Here is a 23,046-nt window from a genome sequence, read left to right as displayed (position 1 = left end):
CAGGGTGCGTGTGTTTGTGGGGATGGGGAGGGGTCGTATCTGACAAAGCTGAGTATACCCATTCTGTTTGGATCCTACAGGCTTATAGTCCTTCTCCCAGATTTCTCACCCACAGGCCTCCTGCTCAGGGCTGCCTGACCCTGTAACAGAGTGCAGGCCATCTCTCACGTGGTTACTTGTGGACCCAGGGTCAGCCAGACTGTTGTTCCTCTGCGGCCTGATTTTAGGTTGAAGCCGCTGTCCCTCAGCTGGATAGGCCAGGGGCTGCTTTGGGGCACCAGTCCCGCCTCCTATTGGCTGCTTGGGACTTGGATCTCTCAGAATTTTGTTCTTTCAACTGGTCCTAGAGTCAGTTCGAAATTGTCAGGCCAACCTTAAATGTCCCTCTCCAGTCCCCAAGCACAATGCCTGAGTCTCCAGCCCCTGAAGTCTATTATGTTCACTCTGGTAACAACTTTTGTCCATCTTTATTTGTTCTGTCTTCTATACATAAAGCCTAGGACCCCAAGCTCCTTCCCCCTCGGGAAGTCCTTCCTACTATCTATTTTCTTTCTTTTCCAACCAGGGTCTGAGGCTTCTCCCCTTTTCTTCCACTGAAACAGTCCTGAGAGGGAAGGAATGGAGCTTAGTGGTTACAACTCAGACTCTAGAACCACACTGTCTGGGCCTGAATCCCAGCTCCACCGCTGCCAAGATTTTTAGCTCCAGACAAGTGTATCAGATCAAAGTCTTTCTCAAATTAGATAATTTGAGGAGTGTTTCATAAGAGGATTATGTGCAAAGGTATGGGCAGGGTGTTGGTAAACCACAAGGGATAGTGCATTACCCCAGAGCTAGTAGCAGTGGCTTAGTTACCACCCTCAGGGGCCCAGGAGATGGAGGGAGCATGTTTCCTAGAATCTGCAGAGAGAGGGCCCCCCGGCAGGCCCCACAGCAACCTCACCGAGGGGAGGGGCAGGTAAACGCCCAGCCTTACTCTCCTCCATCTCATCTCCTACTAGTGCCACTCTCCACAGCCAAGCCCCACAGAAGCCATGGGGCAAGGCCTTCAGCCTCCTGGCCACAGAGCAGAGTGGAAAGGGTAGAGAAAGGATCTGGAGTGGCAACAGAAGATGCTCAATGCTCCTTGCTAGCCTCTGTTCCCTCATCTGTAAAACAGGCTATTAAGGGACTTCCCTGGCAGTCCAGTGGTTAGGACTCTGCGCTCTCACTGCTGAGGGCCCAGGATTCAGTCCCTGGTCGGGGAACTAAGATCCCACAAGCTGCGCACTGTGGCCAAAAAAAATTTTTTAATTAAAAAAAAAAACATGAGGGCTTCCCTGGTGGCGCAGTGGTTGAGAGTCCGCCTGCCAATGCAGGGGACACAGGTTCGTGCCCCGGTCCGGGAAGATCCCACATGCCGCGGAGCGACTAGGCCCGTGAGCCATGGCCGCTGAGCCTGTGCGTCCGGAGCCTGTGCTCCTCAACGGGAGAGGCCACAACAGTGAGAGGCCCGCGTACCGCAAAAAAAAAAAAAAAAAAAAAAAAAAAAAAAAAAAAAAACATGAAACAGGCTATTAGTCCAACCTTCCTTCTAGATCGTCATGATGATAAAAGGAGAGGATGTGTATGAGGCCTTGAATGCTGTTCCAGCATATGCTGAGTGCTCAGTGAACATATCCAACTGTCTGCATGTTGATTTTAATGATGAACTGACACGTCAAACTTAAACCTGTCTAAAACAGAAACCTTGAATGTTTTCCCCTGCCAACCTCTTTCTTCCCTAGTCTTAGTGAGTGGCACGACTATGTGCAACTGCTCAGGCCAGACACCGCAGTGCCATCCTTTAGCGATGAAAGCCTCCCTCTCCCTCTCCCCACATCTCTCCATCATTCCATCCTGTCTGCTTTTCTCCAAAATACATCTCAAATCTGTCTCCCTCTCTCCATTTCTACTGCCACTATGCTAGTCCTCCCACCTAGATGACTCCTAAAAGCCCTCACTGGTCTCGCTACACCTACTGTCTGGTCTCCCCCACCCAGCTAAAGGGCTCTAAAGCATCACTTGGGTGTCAATTCCCTGGGTGAGCCCACTGCCCTCCAAGGCCCTGCTTCAGTCCCCAGTTTCACCAGGGACCACACCCCTCTACCCCAGGCTCAAGGCCTCACTGCAGCTTGCCCTCTCTTTAGCACCAGGCTTTTTCCTTCCTTGGAGCCTTGGCATATATTATTTCCAACCCCTCAGAAAACTCTTTGCTCCAAATTGTCCCCACTGGTTCCTTCTCCTCCTTCAAATCTCAGCTTAAATATGATCACTTCAAAGAGGCCTTCCCCAACCACCTCATCTAAAATACATGCCCCAGGATTTCCCTGGTGGCGCAGTGGTTAAGAATCTGCCTGCCAATGCAGGGGACACGGGTTCGAGCCCTGGTCCAGGAAGATCCCACATGCCGCGGAGCAACTAAGCCCATGGCGCACAACTACTAAGCCTGCGCTCTAGGACCCGTGAGCCACAACTACTGAAGCCCGCGCGCCTAGAGCCCGTGCTCTGCAACAAAGTGAAGCCACCGCAATGAGAAGCCCACACACCGCAACGAAGAGTAGCCCCCGCTCACTGCAACTAGAGAAAGCCCGCGCACAGCAACGAAGACCCAGTACAGCCAAAAATAAATAAATAAAATAGAATACATCCCCCTGTCTGGACTTCCCTGGTGGTCCAGTGGTTAAGACTCTGAGCTCCTAATGCAGGGGGCCCGGGTTTGATCCCTGGTCAGGGAACTAGATCCCCCGTGCTGCAACAAAGGTCCCTCACCTTGCAACAAAGATCCTGCGTGCGCCAACTAAGACCCTGCGCAGACAAATAAATAAATATTAAAAACAATACATCCCCCCCTTCTCCTCACTGGCTTCTTTGTCCCAGCACCCTGATTCATTCCTTCTTAGAACTTACAAAGCATGTAGTTATATATTTATTTGTTTGACACTTGTTTATAGCCTGTCTCCCCACCAAACTATAAATTCCACAGAAGGGTACAGGCTCTGCATGTTTTGCTCACCACTGTATCTTCAGGACCTGGCACAGAGTAGGTGCTCAATAAATATTGCAGGTGGTCAATGAGCAAATGGTAGCCAACGTGATAATGACAGTGATGTTATCAGAGCCCTTCCAGAGAATCCCACTACATAATCAAAATGCTCCCTATCCCCATTCTTCAGCCTCCCGTCCCTACCCTAGATCCCCTGCTTCCTAGATTCATCTAGGACTAACTTCAGTAAAGTACAAAAAAAAGGGACCATATCACTGGCAAAAAAAAAAAAAAAAAAAAAAAAAAAAAAAAATCTCTCTTCAGGTTGATGATCGGACAGTGTGAATGGATTGAAAATTTATCAGGAAAAATGGATGAGAGGGGGGATGCCAGAATACAGGGGCAGAGAGCCAGCAGGTCTGGGGGAGGGACTCTGTGTGGGGACAGGGGTGGCCTATTGGGTGTGCCCCTTTTCTTTTCTCTGGCGCCCTTCGATAAGACCAGCAGTTTTGATATCCTCTCCCCCTCTCTCCACAGTCCGGGCAGCCCCACCTCCACATTTTGGAAGCATGTCAGTGCAGGACAACATGCGACCCATGTGGCTTTGGTCATGGATCTCTAAGTCCCAAAGGGATTTAGCAAAGTCCATCCTGATTGGGGCTCCAGGAGGTAAGAAGGGGCCACAGATGCCATTGAAGAGAAGGGGAAAATGAGGGTAGAAATCAGGAGTGGGGTGGGGAGGTACAAATGATCCATATCTGCTGCTGGCTATGAGGTATTTGGGGAGGATCTGTGTTCATCAGAGTCTCCCCTGTGTTAATTTATGGACCCTGGTCTGGGCTTCTTCTCCCAGCCCCAGTAGGCAGGGCAGAGGGGAGCTCGCAGCATGGGAGCCACGGGGTATTCTCATGGTTCCTGGACTCTGGCCCCTGGTGCACAGGGCTTCCAGTGACAAGGGAGACACTGGTGACACTTTAACCAGAACTGGATGCAGAACTGATCCCCAGCCCAGCTGGGCCTCATGCCTCCGACAGCTTGACAGTGTGGATCAGACCCCCAGAGATAGACAGGCGTGCAGTGGCATGGAGGGTGCGGCCGGCAGTGGGGCTCCTCTTCGTCTGGGCTGGGCTGGGTCAAGCTACTGGGACCTCAGGACCTGGAGTAGCACTGAAGGGGCTAAGGAAACTCAGAGGAGGGGGTGGGAGGCCAGCCACTTGCCCGGGGTTGGAAGGAAGAATACAGGGACCTTAGGAGAGGGAACTGGGCGATTCTTGGCCTGGAAATGAGGGGCCACTGTGAACTAGATATCAAGGGGTTGCTGAGGCTGAGAGAAGTCAGCAGCTAAAGGGCAAGAAGTCGGGGGTTGTGAGGGATCAGATAGCTGGGTGATCAAGAACTTGAGCCTGGAGTTAGTCAGACCTGGATGGGAATCCCATCTCTGTTAGTTAGAACTGTACGACCTTGGGCAATTTATTTAAACTTTCTCAGCCTCTGTTTCCTTACCTATAAAATGGGGGTAATTACAGAGCATTTAACAGTACCTGCTGCCTAGCACCTTTGAGACTAAACAAGATAATGTATGCATAATGCCCAGCTCATAAGAAGACTCAACAAAAACTGGAGAACCAAGGGAAGGAATAGAGACTGTGCTGAGATGAAAGGATGGGGAGAAGAAGCAGATGCTCACGCAGCCCCCCTTCTACTGCAGGACCGGCGGGGTACCTGCGGCGGGCTAGTGTGGCCCAGCTGACCCAGGAGCTAGGCACTTCCTTCTTCCAGCAGCAGCAGCTGCCAGCTGCTATGGCAGACACCTTCCTGGAACACCTCTGCTTGCTGGACATCGACTCCGAGCCTGTGGCCGCTCGCAGTACCAGCATCATTGCCACCATTGGTAAGCGCCCTCTATCTGCTCCTGCAGCATCACAGGGCCTCTTGGGTGTTTCTCAAGGTGCTTCCTCATCTTTTGTGTCCTTTGAGACTTCTCCCTGTTTGACTGAGGTCATTCATTCGACAAATATTTGTTGAGCTCTTGGTAGACAAGCTTCTGGGTCCTGGGAGTAGATCAGTGAAACAAAATAAACAGACAAAGATCCCTACCCTTGGGGAGCTGACAATCTAGCTGGGTGGGACAATAATTAATAAACATAATAAATTGTTTTTAAAAATAAGGGGATTCTTTAGTATGATAAGTACTATGGAAAACAAAAAAAAAGAAAAGAAAAATCAAGGATGGTAAGGGGCATGAGGATGCAAGGGCAGGAGGGAGGTTGCAGTCCTAATAGAGAGTCAGGGTAGCCATTGTTGAGAAAAATTAGACCTGAGCAAAGACTTGAGGGAGATGAGAAAATGAGCCATGCAGATGTCTGGGGGAAGAGATTTCTAGGCAAAGGGAACAGTCAACGCCAAGGCCCTAAGTCAAGGAGGATGGAAACCATCAAGGGGAAGAGTAGCAGAAATGAAGAAGCTGGGGGAAAGGGAAAATCATGTAGGGCTTTGCAGGCCATTTTCAGAATCTGAGTTGAGTTTTCCTCCAAGTATGATGGGAAACTCCTGCAGAGTTTTGAGCAGGGGAATGACATGCTCTTACTTATGTCTTAACAGAACCACCCTGGCTGCAATATTTGAAAATAGATTGGGGGTGGGGGCGAGGGCAGAAGCTGCTGCTACAGTATTTCTGGTTTAGAACAGGTGGTGGCAGTGGAGCTGGTGAGAAGTGATCAGATTCTGAATGTATTTTGAAGGTAGAGCCAACAGAATATGATGGATTGGATATGGGGTGGGGGTGAGGGTGAAAAGGAGTCAAAGATTACTCCCAGGTTTTTGACGTGAGGGACTAGACAAATGCATTATCAACTGAGCAGGAAAGGCTGTGGTGGAAAGGTTTAGGGGGGAGGAGATCAGTTCAGTTTGAGGCATGTGGAGTTTGAGAAGCATATTAGACTTGCAAGTGTGGTACAGAGTAGGCAATCAGATACACAACTCTGGGTTTGGGAAAGGGGTCTGAACTGGAGACATAAATTTGGGAGCTGTCGGCATATTGATGGTATTTAAAGCCATGAGACTAGTTGAGACCACCAAGGGAGTGAAGGTAAAAGGAGCATCTAATGTTAAGGGGGTTAAAGAGCAAGAGAGGCTGAGAAGGAGCAGCCAGTGAGGTAGGAATAAACCAAGAGAGGGTGGTGTCCTGGAGGCCAAGAGAAGAAGGGACATCAAGGATGTGTGTCAAATGCTGCTGATGGACCAGCTAAGATGAGGACTGAGAACTGACCATTAGATTTAGCAACAACACAGAGGTTTTCGGTGACCTTGACAAGAACAGATGTAGTGGAGAGTGGGTACGAGGAGAAGAGCGGGAGGGGAATTGGAGGCAGCAAGTACAGAGATAACTCTTGCGGTGAATTTTGCTGTGAAGGCAAGCAAAGGAATAGGGCTGTAGCTAGAGGGGGAACTGGGATTAGGAGATTTTTTTTTTTTTTGGATGAAAAATAACAGCAGGTTTACATGTTGATGGGAATGACCTAACAAAAAAGGAAAACACTGATGACACAGAGGACTGGGGAATGGCTGAATCTGTTTTTGAGCAGGTGAGAAGGAGACCCAGTGCACAAGTGGAAGAACTGGCTTTAGGGAGGGACTGGAGAGGTTGGTCAACTGGGTCTCAGTTACACAGCCGTCCTATCAGCAGAGCAGGGATGGGATAGAACTCGACTCTCCCCAGTCCGATATGAGGCCTCTCAGCTCTAAAGCCTGGTACCCCAAATGCCCTCACCTGGCACCCACCCCCTTCTCCTACGCTGGGGTTACCCCCACACCTCAACACTTAACATCACTGCCAACACAGTTACCTCAGGCCTGGCTGAGCCCACCTTTCTAGGGCCTCACAGTGCAAGGAGGCTTGTGTTAGCTGGAGAGGGGAACGGAGTTTCTGACCTGCGAGTAGGGGTGGCGTCAGGGAACAAAGGTCAGGTAACAGTACTTCTGCGGCCTGGGGCAGCTCTGAGGGTGGTGATGGGTTCACCTGTCTCTCAGGTTTGGGGAGAGAGTTGTCTGAGTGGGATCTCTGGTTCCAGGGCCGGCATCTCGCTCCGTGGAGCGCCTCAAGGAGATGATCAGGGCCGGGATGAACATTGCGAGACTCAACTTCTCCCACGGCTCCCATGAGGTTCAGGGCGGGGCCGCGGGGAGGCGGGCGGGGCTAGAGGATGCCCCAGGGTCCCGGCCACCTTCCCCTGAAATCCTCCCTCTGTTCCCATCCCCAGTACCATGCTGAATCCATCGCCAACGTCCGGGAGGCGGTGGAGAGCTTTGCAACTTCCCCGCTCAGCTACCGACCCGTGGCCATCGCTCTGGACACCAAGGGACCGGAGATACGCACTGGGATCCTGCAGGGGGTGAGAGACGACCTGCGACCCGCCCAGTCTTGGGGACCGGGAAGGGGGCGGTGCGGCGCGGAGGCAGTTGCCCGTAGGGCGGAGCATGGGGAGGGGCCGGCCCCCACCGAGGCAGGCAGAACTCAGTCCTCCTCTGGCGCCGCCCCTAGGGCCCTGCGTCGGAAGTGGAGCTAGTGAAGGGCTCCCACGTGCTGGTGACTGTGGACCCGGCGTTCCGGACGCGGGGGGACGCGAACACCGTGTGGGTGGACTACGCCAATATTGTCCAGGTCGTGCCGGTGGGGGGCCGCATCTACATTGACGACGGCCTCATCTCCCTAGAGGTCACGAAAATCGGTGCGGACGCGCCTCCCGCCCTGGCCCTACGCAATGCGCGCACTCTCTTCCTTTTGGCTCCCGCATTCGCCCTTCACACACACCACACCTTCCCCCGGCCACCCGTCCTGCGAGCCCCCGGCATCCAGACTCCTGGGCTCACCCTGGGTTGGGGCTGGACTGGCGGGTTAGTAGTTTCTTCCACAGAAGTCCGTCCTGTGCCTATACGGTGCAGAGCCCAGGCCGAGGACCAAGAAACGAAGAGGACATGGTTCCGCTCCCTTGGGGGGTCCAATCCTCGTGTTCCCGCTGCCGTAACTAAGCCCCCGGCCTCACCCCTGACCTTAGCTGACTCTTTCCTTGCCCGTAGGTCCAGAGGGGCTGGAGACCCAAGTGGAGAACGGCGGTGTCCTGGGCAGCCGGAAGGGCGTGAACTTGCCGGGGACCCAGGTGGACCTGCCCGGGCTGTCCGAGCAAGATGTCCAGGACCTGCGCTTCGGGGTGGAGCATGGCGTGGACATCGTCTTTGCCTCCTTTGTGCGGAGAGCCAGCGACGTTACTGCCGTCCGGGCTGCTCTGGGGCCGGAAGGACAGGGCATCAAGATCATTAGCAAAATCGAGAACCACGAAGGCGTGAAGAAGTGAGCCTTGGTCTTTGTTCCCATCACGCCCTACCCATCCCCATCGCCCCTCCCCTTCTCCTGCCTGCCTCTCCCTGGCATCTCCTGGCTCTTCCCCAGCCCTGACTCCCCCAACCGCCCAGGTTTGATGAAATCCTGGAGGTGAGCGACGGCATTATGGTGGCACGGGGTGACCTGGGCATTGAGATCCCAGCCGAGAAGGTTTTCCTGGCTCAGAAGATGATGATTGGCCGTTGCAACTTGGCGGGAAAGCCCGTTGTCTGTGCTACACAGGTCTGGAATGAGCCCTGGGGGCAGGGCCCTCTGTGGGTCTGGGGACACCTGAAGGTGAATACCCACACCTTAGGTCTCTGGCACGTTTTGCTGTCCAGTGTTTGACCCTCAAACAACGAAGCTAGGAAGAGATACTGTGACCCCCATTTTCAGATGAGGAAACTGAATAGCCAGGGTCACATAGTCTGGGAGTGTGACCCTGGCTTTAGGGGCCCTGAGAGAGTGTGGGACTCCAAGAAGTAGTTCAGGGCAGGGTCCCCAGTCAGAGTATGACTCCTACAGCTCTGACATCCAGATGTCCCCCAGATGCTGGAGAGCATGATCACTAAGCCCCGGCCAACCCGGGCAGAGACGAGTGATGTGGCCAACGCTGTGCTGGATGGGGCAGACTGCATCATGCTGTCGGGGGAGACTGCCAAAGGCAACTTTCCTGTGGAGGCTGTAAAGATGCAGCATGCGGTAGGAGCTCAGAATGCAAGGCAAACGGGCTGGAAAACCACATCCCTTCCAGGTCTGAATAGCCTTGCCCAGCCTGACCCCCTGGTGCCCACAGATTGCCCGGGAGGCAGAGGCTGCCGTGTACCACCGGCAGCTCTTTGAGGAGCTGCGCCGGGCAGCACCACTGAGCCGGGATCCCACCGAGGTCACCGCTATTGGCGCTGTGGAGGCTGCCTTCAAGTGCTGTGCTGCTGCCATCATCGTGCTGACCACAACTGGCCGGTGAGGGGGACACTGGGAACGCCAAGACAGGGCTTTGGGCCAAGGGCAGGCTGGGATGGGCCCCAGGCTTGGGTTTTGTCTCATCACCAGAGGAGAGGCAGCTATGGGAGCTGGAGGCCTAGAGAGGCAGATCTTGAAGCACACCAGGAATTGTACCTGTGAACCCCAGGGGGTTGGAAGGGTAAGGTGACATCACTGGATGCATTGGCTTGCAGGCCATTTAGGCTCCTAGGGCTCAGAGGCAGGTCCTCTGCATTTAGCCCACAAAGCCTTACAATGCTGGGGTGTTGCAGAAGGGCCCAGAAGGTCTGAGTTCAAGTCTTTGCCCTGAAACTTAGCTGTGATACCTTGGGTAAGTCACCCAGGCTCTGTAAGCCTCCTCCATTTGTTCATGGGGTTGTGAGGATTAACAAGAGACATTTGTAAGTTAAGTACTATATAAAGGTGCATTCCCAGAAAGGTTTTCTGTTTTGCAAAGCAGTTTCTCCTTATCTCATTTGATATTTTTTAAAAATCATCTCGTATCTTCCTTGTGTGGTAAGAAAGGCGGGTATTCTTATACCCACTTTACGGGTGAGAAAACTAAGGCCCAGAAAAATATGATGACTTACCTAGGGTCGCACAGCTTATTGCTGTCACCTGGAACCAGAATCCAACACTCTTTCACTCTTCTGGGCTGACCTTGTCTGCCTCCTTCAGCTCAGCCCAGCTTCTGTCGCGGTACCGACCTCGGGCAGCAGTCATTGCTGTCACCCGCTCTGCCCAGGCTGCCCGCCAGGCCCACCTGTGCCGAGGAGTCTTCCCTGTGCTCTACCGTGAACCTCCAGAGGCCATCTGGGCAGACGATGTGGATCGCCGAGTCCAATTTGGCATTGAAAGTGGTGAGCCACCTAAACTCCTTCCCCATCCACCCCTGGATTTGTATCATCAGTCCTCCAACCCCACGCCCCACACCCACCCAAAAGGGCCTTGCCTCTCTCCTCTGGTCCCAGATTTTCTCTGTGAGATTCACTAAGACTGAGATATTTGGGCTTCCAGGGGTGGGGGGAATGTGCTGAGAGAGGAGGGCAGAGGGAGAGGTCAGGGGTCAGGGCCGTCCCTAGGAAGTCGGAGCAGCTGCTGCCTGCACCAGGTGGCTAGAGCCAGGCCTGACCCAAGGAGCAAGAGGTGAAAAGAGAAAGGGGAACCCAGTCCCCTGCAGCTGCAACTAAAGTCTAATTGACAATTGGCTATGCTCATACCCCACTTCTTCCTATAAGCATAGCAACACAGGTAGACTTGCTACTTAGCAACATGCCACCCCACGGGCATACGTGCAGCTCTGATATACTACAGTGGTCACATTCCTGCGGTGCCACCTGTGGGACACACGGTACAGTTTGCCTCAGGCCCCTCATTCCCTACCGAGTGGGCTTGAAGAGGCGAAGGATGGTAGCTCGTTCTCATTACAGGGCTGGCCTGGGCTCCTCAATGGCTGATTAGCATCTTCTCCCCGTCCTCCTCCCAGGAAAGCTCCGTGGCTTCCTCCGTTTTGGGGACCTGGTGATTGTGGTGACAGGCTGGCGACCGGGCTCCGGCTATACCAACATTATGCGGGTGCTGAGCGTAACCTGAGGTGCTCCTCCTCCTCTGACCGAGCCAGCCCTGGACCCGTCCCTCCTTTCTGCTCCCTCCTACCGCCCCACCTCTAAGTCTTCTCTACTCCCAATCCTCCCTACCCTAGGCCACATCTGCCATCCAGGGTGCCCCCTCCCCCTCTCCATTTCGCACAGGCCTTGAACGTCTGTATCCAATTAAGCCCTGGCCATCCAACAGCACCAATGGTACATTCCCTGCATCTGATACTCTCAACTGGTCCCTAAAATACTCTGAGCCTTTAATCCAGCTTAACTGATTAATTCTATTCCCCTAGTCTTCCTGTACCTGGGGGCAGAGGTGAAGGGAACAGGACAGTCATGTCCACAGTCTCCACAAAATCTCTATTTAAAAAAATATTTCACATCCATGCAGTTTGACGTTCTCATATGTGGTCCTCATGATAATCTGGGCATCCCCCGAGGAGAGTGCCACCTCTTTCTTCATTGTCACTGTCAGTGATATCAAAGCACCACCCTTTTGGGGAAGCTAGGGTAGATGGAAGGCGGGGAGCCCCGAGAGCCAGGCGGGCTCATCCCGTCACTGTCTCTACCACCTCTAGGCTTGCAGGCCGCTCCCTGGCTGCTCTCATACCCACCTCATGCCTTACTGGGTCAGGTGCCCTCCTACCTCCTCCTGTACCCCAGAATGCCCGCTTTGTTCCCACACACAAGCCAGGAGCCAAAACAAGTATCTCTATTTTCTTTTTAAACCCAGGTGTTTGGAAGCAATATAAAACCTCTCCCACACAACCAGAACCCCGGAACTGCCCACCCAGGAGAAAAAGGAGATTTAGGGTCCTGGCCCCTCATTCTGTGATGCTGTAGAGTAGGTGTGGGGACAGAGGGGTGGAGTAGGGGGTTTCTCTTGTCCCTGAGAAGGCAGAGGTACTGGCTAGCCTGCCCTTCCCCAGGCTTGGATACCTCGGGCCCTCCCCTTACTCTTGCACCAGCAGCAAACTCAGTAGAAAGGAAAAAAAACCCTAAAAAGAAGAACAGTCCTCCTCTCCCTCTCAGGTGGCCTTCCTGCTCCTACCTAGTTAGGGAGAGGGCTCAAGTACTGCCTCTGATGGGAGCTGGGCGAGGACCACAAGAGCTGGCGTGGAGGGCTCTGCCCATTCCTGTCTCCCTACCAGGAGGGGACGGGAGGGATGGATAAATGGATGGGTAAATAAAATGAATCGATAATAAATAAAATTAGCAAATGAGTGAATAAAGACAATGATTAAATGATTGAATAAATAAGAGTAAATAAATAAGGAAGGGAGCAAGGAAAGAAAAAATTCCATCTAAGGATTCACTTGCCCCCAACCTGGGGGGAATCTACGCTGGCACACTAAATAAGGGGGTCATCACTGGGACAGGGGCATAGGGAGGAGGTGGCTCCCAGTTTACAAAAAGGCAGTTCTACCACAGAGACAGAGAGTGCAAGGAACTTGTCAGGAGATGTGTGTTCCCACTCGGGGTATAGACAGGGAGGGTCCACGCATGGCAGTAAAGCTGGATGCCCACACCAGGGACCCAAGACATTTGTTGACAGCAGAGGGGGGACAGGTAATTGGCAGTGCCCAGCTATGCTAGCGGACAGGATGATAACCATGCCAGGCAGAACCTGCAAGGTCATGGGCAGGAAAACAGAGACATCTAGTTACTTGGCAGTGATGGTGGTGGCAAGTACTTGTGCTTAGTAAGGTGGGATCATGGGCCCAGGCCTGCACCTGGCAGGACCATGGCTAGGGGAATACCCTCATCAGAGGGCTTGGAGTCACTTCTACTTGGCAGTGGAGACATACAGCATCTGGTACAGTGCCTTGAACATGGTAGGTGCTAAGTATCTTTGATGAATAGGTGAATGGATTAGGAGGATGTCAAGTTGCAGGCGCCTGAGCTGAGAACAGAGACCATCTTCTTGGTACTAAGGGGAGATACTCCCATAGGGCAGTGTTTCAGGTCCCCTTCGTGTCCCCAAGAGGCGTCTGCCCTCTGGCACATGCTACTGCACCCGAGAGCTTACCCAAAGGTTTCACATGTTGGAAGAGAGTTGGGGGCCCCGGGGAGTGGCTGGCTCAGGCACTGATGGCCTGGGGGGCTGGGCTGTCCCTGGAGGCTTAGCCAGGAGCCCTGAGGGGGGCAGGCGTTCACTTCCTGAGCCCTTACACCCAGGAGAGCCATCACCTGCTGCCCGCTGAGGCAGAGAGGGCTGGGAGGCTGAGAGTGGGCGGCCCCGAGGTCCTAGTCGCCGTCCACCTCCTCCCGGGGGAGGCCCCAGCAGTGACACCTGGGAGCGCCCAGCCCGGGATAGGCTGGCATGGAGGGTTCGGGCAGGTGGGGCCGGCAGGCGGGAGGTGGATGCCCAAGGCCCCCGGGCCAGCAGAGGGCCAGCTCGGACAGGGACAAGTGGGGAGGCTGGGGAGCCTGCTCCTGCTGATCTTCGAGCAGAGCGAGCAAGGAGGGTGACTGGAGAGTCAGGGGAGAGGGGGAGAGGGCCCCGCTGGTGCGTCAGGGCAATGGCCACATTGGAGGTCACGGCGGCCGCTTGCAGGGGTGCATGCACTAGTGGCTCCCACAGCACCGGCTTTCCGCTGAGCCGAGCTCCTGTGCCTGGGGCCAGGCCCCGAACACCGCGAGCCATATCTCTGTCGTGTTGCACCAAGTGCTGCTCCATGATGCCCCCACTGCTGCCTGGACTTGGCTCGGAGCGCTTCCGCTGCAGTATGGAATTCTTCTTGCCTAGAAATTGTCCCGGGGGAAGGAGTTAAGGATAGGAAAGGAATCCAAGATGAAGGTTGGATATCAAAAGTATGAGGGTAACAAGATGGAGTCAAGGGACGGTGGTGGGGTGAAGGTAGGGGATAGGGGTCAAGAATATGGAGATGGAGTTGGGGGATGGAAATTGGGAGTTGGGGGTTGGAGGAAGAGGGTCAGGGGATGAGTATGTATCAGAGATGGTGAGAGTCAGGGACTGGTACTCAGGGAAGGAGGATTCAAGGCATGGGAACTTGGGGTGATATCTCCAGGGGTAGGAGATGCTGAGTGGTAAGGACAGTGAGCCACAGTGTTGAAAGCCCTATTGGGGCATTTGCTGGGACTAGGTTGGGCTGGGGTGTGATGCTGAGGCGCTGGAGCCTGGGCCCTGGGACGCTGGGGACTCCTTGCTAGGGACAAGGGGTGAGGGCACAGCCTGGACCCAGAGCAGACAGGGTGGACAGGCCTCACCAATGCGGCGCAGCCGATCCATGGCCACTGTCTCGAAGGCCCGGCGCATCATGGGGAACTCCTCGAGCACGGCGTTGAAATGGTCCACGCTGAGCGAGTAGAGGCGGCAGTAGGTGTCAGCACGCACACTGGCTGTGCGTCGGCCCCGAGTCAGCAGACAGATTTCTGGTGAAGTTGGGAGAAGGCCTTCAAAACCACTGTCCACAGAACTCCCTCTCACTGGGCCTGCAGCAGCTGACCCAGATTCCTCAGGTTCCTCCCCAGATGGGAGAAACTAGCGATTACCCACCCACCCAGGGTCCCTAAATGCTCCAAGCATGGTCACTCTCCAGACCTGCATAATTACTGTCCTTCTCATTCTGTCCAACTTAAAGCTGATAACCAGGCAGCTCTTGCTGGCCCCCAGACTCCTAGTTATTCCACTCCACTTTAATTCCCAACCCACCTCCACTGCTTTAGCCCAAGGGGTAGGCCTGGGGCAGTGCCCTCTCTGTGCCCTCCCCTCCCACCCCTTTGAAGGAACACCAAGGGCAACCCAGAAGGAGAAAAGCAGTGCCAAAGGGCAAAGGGTAACACAATGGGGAGGTTGGAAGGTGTGGGTGATTTGGGGACTGAGAGAATATATGAGCCTCAAATCACTTTGGGTAGCAGCTGGAAGAACTGCCCCCACTGCCACAGGCTGGGTCCCTGATTCATACCACCAAGGCATTCCACAAGGGAGCCACAAAGGTCAAGCCCCTGGGACAGCACTGCTTTATTCCTATCTTTCCCTCATGGAAATCTCATGAGATCCTTGGATTTCACTACTTAAGGGTTCTGAAAGGCCCACTGGCCCAGTCATTTTCAACCTGGCTATACATTGGAATCTCTTAAGAAGCTTTTAAAAATACAGAACTCCAGACCCCAGACCTAGAGATTCTGATTGAATAGGCCTGGGGAGGAGCTGGAACCCTGTGATCCTGCAGCATAGCCAGGTGAAGACCCTGATCCAGGGGAGCAGTTGCCCTCTGCTCCAGACCCCCCGACCCTCCCTGAGGCCTGCTGACCCCCAAAGTATGATCCATCAGTGAGGCGGGTGTCCCGGGCGCCACGTGCCAGCACACTGAGCAGCCCATGCTGGATGAAGTACATCTTCCTGCCCACGGAGCCCTCACGCACCACGAGGTCCCCCGGCTGGAAGACCTCAAAGCGTAGCTTGGTGAGCACGGCCGTGACGAAGCTGGGGTCGGCGTGGGCGAACAGCGGCATGTGGGCCACGAGGCCCCGGCAGGTGAAGTTAATGATCTCCTGGGCAGGGGAGGGGCCTGTCAGGCAGGCTGTGCCCCCTGCCCCGAGGTGCCCCCATCGAGCTCATCTGTCTCCAGAAGCCCCACCCCTGGGGTCATGATCCGCCAAAGGACGGGTATGCTTCAGTGGGCCTGGGACCATCTCTAAGCTCCTGCCTTCAGAGCTCTCGCATGAGCCTTCACAGGACCATCCCCCACTGCAGACCCCTGCAGCCCTCCCCAGTGTATTTCACCCCTATAAGAGCTTCAAGAAAGACCCTAGACCCCAGAAGTCCTCCAAAGGCCTGACCTCCCATGGGGCCCTCTGTAGGCTCTACTCCCTGTAGGTGCACCTGCTGACCAATAGCCCCCACCCCAGATGGCATCCCAGAAGCCCAGGTCCTTGAAGAGCCTCCCTCCAGGGCCCCGCCCAGTCCCACCTCCCGAAGCGGATCGCTCAGCTCTCCTAGGATGCTTTCCTCATCAAACATCTTGCCCTGGTAGCGGTGCTCATAGTACTCATGGATGCGCTGCCGTGTGTCAGCTGGCAGCTTGTGGAAGGACATATACTGCTCCACCTGCTTGTACTGGAGAGCCAGCCAATGGCCAGCACGCAAGAAAACACAGAGACAGATGTGGAGCCAGAACAGTGTGGGGAGCGGTGTGTGAAGGAAGGTCACAGACGTGGGCCAAACCCAGAGGGTTGAAACATGGAGGCAGAAGGGTATATAGATAATGGTGGATACGGGGAGGACACAGAGCACAATCACAAGAAAAGCCAGACATGGGCGGGGGCGGGGTGTGTGTGTCCAAGGACAGGTGCATTGGTCCAAACAAGGAAAAGGTACACACATGGCACAAATGGACATGGGGCAAGGCAGGACACAGAGATCCAACAAGGGCATGCGTCAGAATGGGCTCCAAGTTGAGCTACCCAGCCTCCAGCACCCCTCCCCTGCCTTCTCCTGCCCCTGCTGACCTTCTCCTGGTACTGACGCCGAGAAGAGTCCAGGGACTGGATGAGGGCAGTGGCGTGGCCGATGAACATGGCGTAGCACGTGGCACCCACAATCATGCTGAGCATGGTGAGCCAGACGTCGGGCGTGCCTACAGGTGCCTGCTGCCCGTAGCCAATGCAGAGCATGTGGCTCATGGCCTTGAACAGGGCGTGGGAATACTGGCGGCCCCACGAGTAGTTCTGGGGGGCAGAGTGTATTGCAGAGCTGGGCATAGACCCCTCAGAGCCTCATTCTCCTCCTGCCCCCTCTTCTCTTTCAGTCCTTCTGTCTGCCCCCTTCTACTTTAGACCTGCCTGCCAGGGGAGGAACTTAGGTTTGGTTCTGGGGGGCCTGAGACAGAAGGGGCCTGTTTTACAGCATGGGGGCTGCAGTTTCTGCCTAAGTTTCCTTCCCTGCCTGCTCCCTCCAACACACAGACACTTCTTCCGGGCCTCTTTCCACTCTCCTCTCACCTCCCCACCTCCTCTCTCCTGTCTTCTCTCTTGGCCATCTCTCCATCATCTCCCACCTCCTGCCCGCTTTGTTCATCCCTCCTGATCAGGGAGAAGAGCCCTTGGAAGGCCCAGGAGGGGCTGAGCTGTGGGGAGTTCTCACCACCATATGGTTGATGGAGACCCAGCAGTCGGGAGGGAAGTCCTGCAGCATGGGGACCAGGAACTGCAGACAGCCATCCCAGTGACATAGCAGCAGCATCATTCCGATGAGGTTGAAGATGCGAACCACAGCACTGGCCAGGTCATAGGTCATGTGAAAGATCTGAGGAGTCCGAGGAGGGGCTGCTGTGGACAGGAACCCCTCTCTGCCAGTACTTCTCCATTCCTGGCCTTGCAAATACTCTTTGAATTTCTCTCTAGCCCCGGCCCTCATGAATGTTAAAACTGTGGCTATTATTCACTCGTATAGAGCTTTACAGTGTATATAGCTAATACAAAGGAGGTTGTATTACTACTCTCATCTTATAAAAAGGAAAATCGATGCCAATCATGTGCCCCAAGTCATACAGCAAGTGTCACAGCAGAGACTCAAAAAGGTCTGCTGCACAAGTTGCCCAAGTGTAGTCTGGGAAAGAGGAGAGAGGGCATTTCACAGTGTAATGTCCCCAGGGCATATATAACGATTAATGCCAGAAGTCCTCTTCAACTCCAATAATAAAAATAATAATAGGTAATTTACTGAGAACTTACTATGTGCCAGGCACTGTTCTAGGTGCTTTACAGGTATTAACTCCTTTAATCCTTACAACCTTCTATGTAAGTATTTTTAACATTTTCATTTTATAGAAGGGGAAACCAAGTCTCATACAGTAAATAGTAACACTGGGATCCGACCACAAGCAATGAGATTGCAGAGCCCACACTCTGAACCACTAAACTCTGCTGCTGTCCTGAAGCTGAAACTCAAGCCTCTCCCACACTCTGCAATTCTTAACTCCTCTCCTACACCTTCCTCCCAGAGGCCAACTAACCCTCAAGTGTTTGTCCAGCAGTTGTGCTCCACCCTCCTGCACCACCACCTTCTCACCTTGGGGACCCATCCCCTGAACACTCATTCTGTCCCTGCTTCTCCTCCACCAACTTTGGAGACAGCCCTCCTTTGGAAGCCCCACCCATCTGCCCCACCCCATAAAGTCGCCAGGAGCCCCACCCATATCGCTGTCTGGAGTGGTCTGCGAGCCCCCTGCCCACCTCCCCACCCCACCTCCTCCCACTGGTGTATGTAGCGGATGAGGCGGGAAAGGCGGAGCAGCCGCAGCAGGCTGAGGATCTTGGTGAAACGCACGATGCGCAGGGCCCGAGCTGTTTTGTAGACCTCGGTGTCCAGTCGTGGCTCCAGCTCCACCACCAGGAAAATGTAATCCACAGGAATAGAGGAGATAAGGTCAACCAGGAACCAGGTGCGCAGGTAGCGTGTGCGGATGGCCCGCGGTGCCAGCAGGATCTCAGCACCCTCCTCTACCACGATGCCCGTGCGGAAGTTGAGCACCAGATCCATCAGGAAGAAAGTGTCAGAGAGGACGTTGAAGACGATCCAAGGTGGGGAGTTCTCCTCCTTGAAGAAGGTGATGCCCACAGGTAGCACAATGAGGTTCCCCACCATCAGCAGGAGCATGATCAGGTCCCAGTAAAACCTAAGGTAGGGATGGGATGGGAAGTAAGACCACAGTGATATTTCACGATGATGGTCAGCCACTGGACTAAGGGTAGATAGTCTCTCAGACAAAAGTGGGCAAGGACACAGAACAACAGAATGACCATTCACAGCTAGTGGAAGTGTAAATTGGGACCACCATTTGGAAAAATAGTTTGGAATTATCTAGTAAAGTTAAACATTTGCATCCCCTGCAACCCAGCAATTCTATTCCTAGGTATACACACATTCAAGGGAAAAACGTGCTCCAGGAGATATATACAGGGATAACAGCGTTAAATCTGGAAATAATCCAAATGTCCATCAGTAGAAAAATGTAGATAAATAAGATAAACACAATAGATAAATACACTATGATACACTCATACCCTGGAATATTATACAACTGTGAAATCACCCAACTGCAGCTACATTCCGCAGTACGAATGAATCTCACAAATTTAATGTTGAGAAACAAAAGGATACACACTGTATGATTCCACGCATACAAAATTCAAAAATAGGCCAAACTAAACTGCGTCATTTAGGGATTCACAGAAAAGTGGTAAAACTATAAAGAAAAGTGAGAAAATGAGTACCAAAAGTTAGAATAGTGGGTTTGGGAAAGGAATGTGAGAGCAGCAGGGAGCCTTCTGGGGTATCAGCAATGTAGTCTCTCTTGACCTAGATAGTTGTTACATGTGGGTTTGCTTTACAATTATCCTTTCATATGTGTGTGTGTGTGTATATATATATATATATATCCTGCTATGTACTATACTATATATATCTCTACCTTATATATTCACTATATATATATCTCTACTATATATATATCCCGACTAAATATACCCCTAATGTGCATATATATCTTCTTTATATAGTAATATATATGTAATATCCTTACTATATGTATATGATCTATGTCACTATTATTAAATATTTTTTAAGTTAAAAAAAGATAAATACCCTGTGCTGATCTCACAGGGTCGTTGAAAAAATATGCACTGAGACAACGGATGTGACTGTGCTGTACAAGCATTATTTGGATTATGACTCACCCACCCTTTATCCCCAGATTTCTGAAGAGGTTGCTGCTTTTCCCATCTCTAGCTCTCCGTCCATTCCTAGTCTAGGACTTCATGCCTTCCCTAGCCTTCCCCAGCCTTCCCCACCCCATCCCTCCTCCCCAACACAGCTGGGCCCATAGTTCCTGTTTCTCTGCTGGGATCTGCTCATCTGTGTCCCAGGGTGGGGATGATCTGTCCTGCCTCCCAACTGAACTAGCTTTTCAGGTATGCCCCTCCCTCCTCCACAGCACCTCAGACAGGGCTGCACATACAGAGAAGCTCTATAGCAGATCCTGAGACAGCAAGGCTTGAAGCTCTGCACTCCTTTCCTCCCCTAACCTCCCTGTGCCCAATGGGACTCTGGCTGAGCCCAGGCAAGGGCATGGGCAGGGGAGAGCCATACTGCTGTGGTGGAAGCTGTGAAAAGAAGAGGTCAGGAGGGAGTGAGGTGAAGCCTTCATTCAAAGAAGTTCATTGGACAATCTCAGGGTCCCAAGTAGCTATGGTGGTTTCAATTCCAGGACACACCTAGATGCAGTATCAACCCAGAACCCAGTCCCTTCTGACTCTGACTGCAAAAATCAACCCTTTCAGCCCCAGAAAGAAGTTTGGTGGTCCCCAAGTCCAGGCCTCCAGGAAGCCCTTCAGACTGTGTGATTTCAATCAACAACAAATCCTGGATCCCCTCTTCTTCTCTTTCCTGGCCACTGGAGAAATCCTGTACTGTAAGCTGGGAGAGGAGAGGGAAAGAGGGTTTGCCTAGCCATAGAGCATCTTCACAGCCTGACTCACAGGCAGTCACAAGCCTGGCGTGTGATGCAGGAGAGAGGACAGAAAAGAAGCACAATAATAAGGGGGATACATGGCTTCTGGGGATACATCTGAGGGTGAAATGGGGGAGGGGAGGGAGATCCACAGGAGACTAGAAAAGGTGCATGGGTAGGGTGAGAATGAGGCAGTAAAAAGGAGGGGAATGAAAGGAAAAATGAGAGAAAGAGGAACATTTAGGGAGTGTGTTATGTCTGTGGATTAAGATGATGTCTAGGTCTCCAATTGTGTTTCCAGGCTCCTGATTCACACCTCATCCTTTCTGCTCATTTAGCTCCCCAGGTTAGGTGCTTTGCACACATCCTTGCCACATCCAGGAGCTGTCCTTCATTTCCCCCAAGGACAGGGTGGCTCTCCTCCCCTAGCGACCTTGATGTAGAGGTACAGCCTGATGGGGACTAAGGAATGGCCCCACCCCCACTCTTCATTCCTTCGGTCTGGTAGTCACCTGGGTGGTGGTCATATGGGGGGTGGCCTTGCCCCTGTGTTGCTGTCTCAAATCGCTGTTTCCAGGCCCTACCCTGCCGAATGCCGCCTTCAGCACCAGGGACAGCGATCAGACCTACTGTCTGGACACTCCCTCCTCCCCTTCCGCAGCGTCCCTATTTTTTCTGGTCGCCTGCCCTGCTGAACTAGGCGGGTGCTGGGGGTGGGAATGGGGACAGTGGGAAATAGCGGGGCTTGGTTTCTCTCTCAGGCTGACCCCGAGCCTCGGAACATGACAAAATTCCCCAGATCCCCAGCAAGCAGGACAGGAAGAGAGAGCAGTCCCTAATTCCAGTATTCCCTGTGGTGCAGGTAGGGTACCGGGTTCCTGAAATGGGAAATCCAGGTCTCTGTTGTCCGCTTGTCCCTTCCAGCGCCCCCAGCATGAAAAGTCACCAAGGACCTCCGGCTGCTGATCCTTCACCCAAGAATTCCCGGGCTAGATTGGGGGAAGTGACTCTGTCGGCCCAACAGGGGACCCCTGGGCCGGAAATGAAGTGTCCGTGGAGGGTGAGGCGGGCCCGGCCCCCCTGTCGCGGCCCGTGAGGGTGGGATCTGTGTCCCCCGCCCTCCCTGCCGGACCCCCAGTACCGGAAGTCGCTGTAGGGGTGGATGATCCAGGCCCCCGCTGACTTGACCCGCTCCTGCTCGATTTCCACTGCTTTGTGGCTGCCGAACACGCGAAGGGAGAACTTGTTGACCGTGGGCTGGAGCAGCGTCCCGAGCTGCCTCCTCTTGGGCTCGGGCCCGGTCCCGGGCCTGGACCCAGGGATCGGATCCGAGGCCGTGGTTGTAGATGCCGGGGCAGCAGGAGGCGCCCTCTCCAGACCAGGGGTCGCCCCATCGCTGGCCCTAGTCGTCGGCCTCTGCTCCGCCTCCATGACGCCCGTTAGCTTACACGTTTGGCCTCCTAGACCCTGCCGCGGCCATTCGGGACCCCCGACCCCTCCCGGAGTCGGAGCGGGCGCAGCCCGGCTGACTCGGAGCGGAGGCGTAGTCGGCTGGGAACCGCCGGCGCGCGGAGAGGAGGGGGTGTGTGCGACAGACTCCCGCGGGCGGTGGGCGGGTTGCGATGCGCCCCCTGGCGAAAGCCGAGCGAAGGCTGGGCAGGGCGGGCGGAGGCGGGGCGGACCGAGAGCCATCCCGGGAGGGGGCGGGACCAATATAACCTGCAACCCGAGGGACCCCCCCCGGCGGGCGTGGCTTAGCCAATGGGGGCGGTCCTCCAAGTATAGGAAGAGAAGGAGGGGAAACGAAGCCAGTGCCACGGAGAGGGCATGGTCTAGAGTTGAAGGGCTTTTATCCACTGAGTGCCAGGGAGGCGGAGCCGCCAGCGAGTGGCGGGTAAACCGGATGCTGGTTGTAGCTCGTGAGGCTCGGGAGGGCGAAGAATTGGAAACCAGTGGAAGAGATGGGGAATAGCTTTTAAGATTCTTCTTACCCACTCTCGCTTATGGACTTCCTGCGTTTCACTTTTTTCTTTCAGCACTCTCCTAGGCATACTCCTTTCTTCTGACCTCCTCCATACTGCTCCCCCTCATATTTCATTTCCGAACTCATCTGCCAGCCCTCACCAAAAGCAATTCTGCCAGTTACTGAGTGGACGCTGAGGATACAAGGATGAACACAAAGTCCTATCCATAAAGCCAGTGCTCCTCTATGCCCGCAGATGAGACAGGTAAATTACAGTGCTATGTGATGTAAAGGGCTATTTTGGGGGCTTTTTTGGCTGTGCTGCGCGGCTTGCGGGATCTTAGGTCCCCGACCAGGGATTGAATTGAACCCTGGGCCCTCGGCTGTGAAAGTGTAGAGTCCTAACCACTGGATCACCAGGGAATTCCCTGAAAGTTCTTAAATATCTCAAATTCTTCCCCTCATCTCCACTTCTTATTGTCACTGCCTTATTTCAAGCCCTCAGAATTTTTTCACCTAGGTTATTTCAGACGCCTCTAAACGAACGGGTCTCTGAACTCTCTCAGGCCAATTATTTTTCCACAGTCTGCCAGAGTTACCTTCCTAAATCCAAGTGTAGCTATATCATTTGCTTAATGTCCTTC

The 23,046-nt window shown here is 53.7% G+C and overlaps 2 protein-coding genes across 2 annotated transcripts; one reads left to right on the top strand and one right to left on the bottom strand.

The window, feature by feature from the left end:
• Nucleotides 1-3,573: 3,573 nt before the first annotated feature.
• PKLR (pyruvate kinase L/R) lies at nucleotides 3,574-10,958 on the top strand (the record flags this gene model as incomplete). The annotated part of the gene is made up of 11 exons (XM_079696346.1): nucleotides 3,574-3,673; nucleotides 4,713-4,895; nucleotides 7,075-7,166; nucleotides 7,264-7,395; nucleotides 7,545-7,731; nucleotides 8,081-8,351; nucleotides 8,474-8,624; nucleotides 8,931-9,083; nucleotides 9,178-9,344; nucleotides 10,044-10,225; nucleotides 10,852-10,958. 11 exons carry the CDS (start codon nucleotides 3,574-3,576, stop codon nucleotides 10,956-10,958), a joined length of 1,725 nt encoding a protein of 574 aa, XP_079552472.1.
• Nucleotides 10,959-13,001: 2,043 nt separating this feature from the next.
• HCN3 (hyperpolarization activated cyclic nucleotide gated potassium channel 3) lies at nucleotides 13,002-21,870 on the bottom strand (the record flags this gene model as incomplete). Its single annotated transcript, XM_079728529.1, has 8 exons — nucleotides 13,002-13,708; nucleotides 14,195-14,359; nucleotides 15,241-15,481; nucleotides 15,900-16,046; nucleotides 16,439-16,657; nucleotides 17,073-17,234; nucleotides 18,177-18,606; nucleotides 21,581-21,870. 8 exons carry the CDS (start codon nucleotides 21,868-21,870, stop codon nucleotides 13,002-13,004), a joined length of 2,361 nt encoding a protein of 786 aa, XP_079584655.1.
• Nucleotides 21,871-23,046: the final 1,176 nt, after the last annotated feature.

This window comes from Hyperoodon ampullatus (assembly GCF_949752795.1).
Source record: "Hyperoodon ampullatus genome assembly, chromosome: 2".
NCBI lineage: Eukaryota > Metazoa > Chordata > Mammalia > Artiodactyla > Ziphiidae > Hyperoodon > Hyperoodon ampullatus.
Note: the sequence above shows the minus strand (reverse complement) of the source record. Positions and strands in the feature narration are given on the sequence as shown.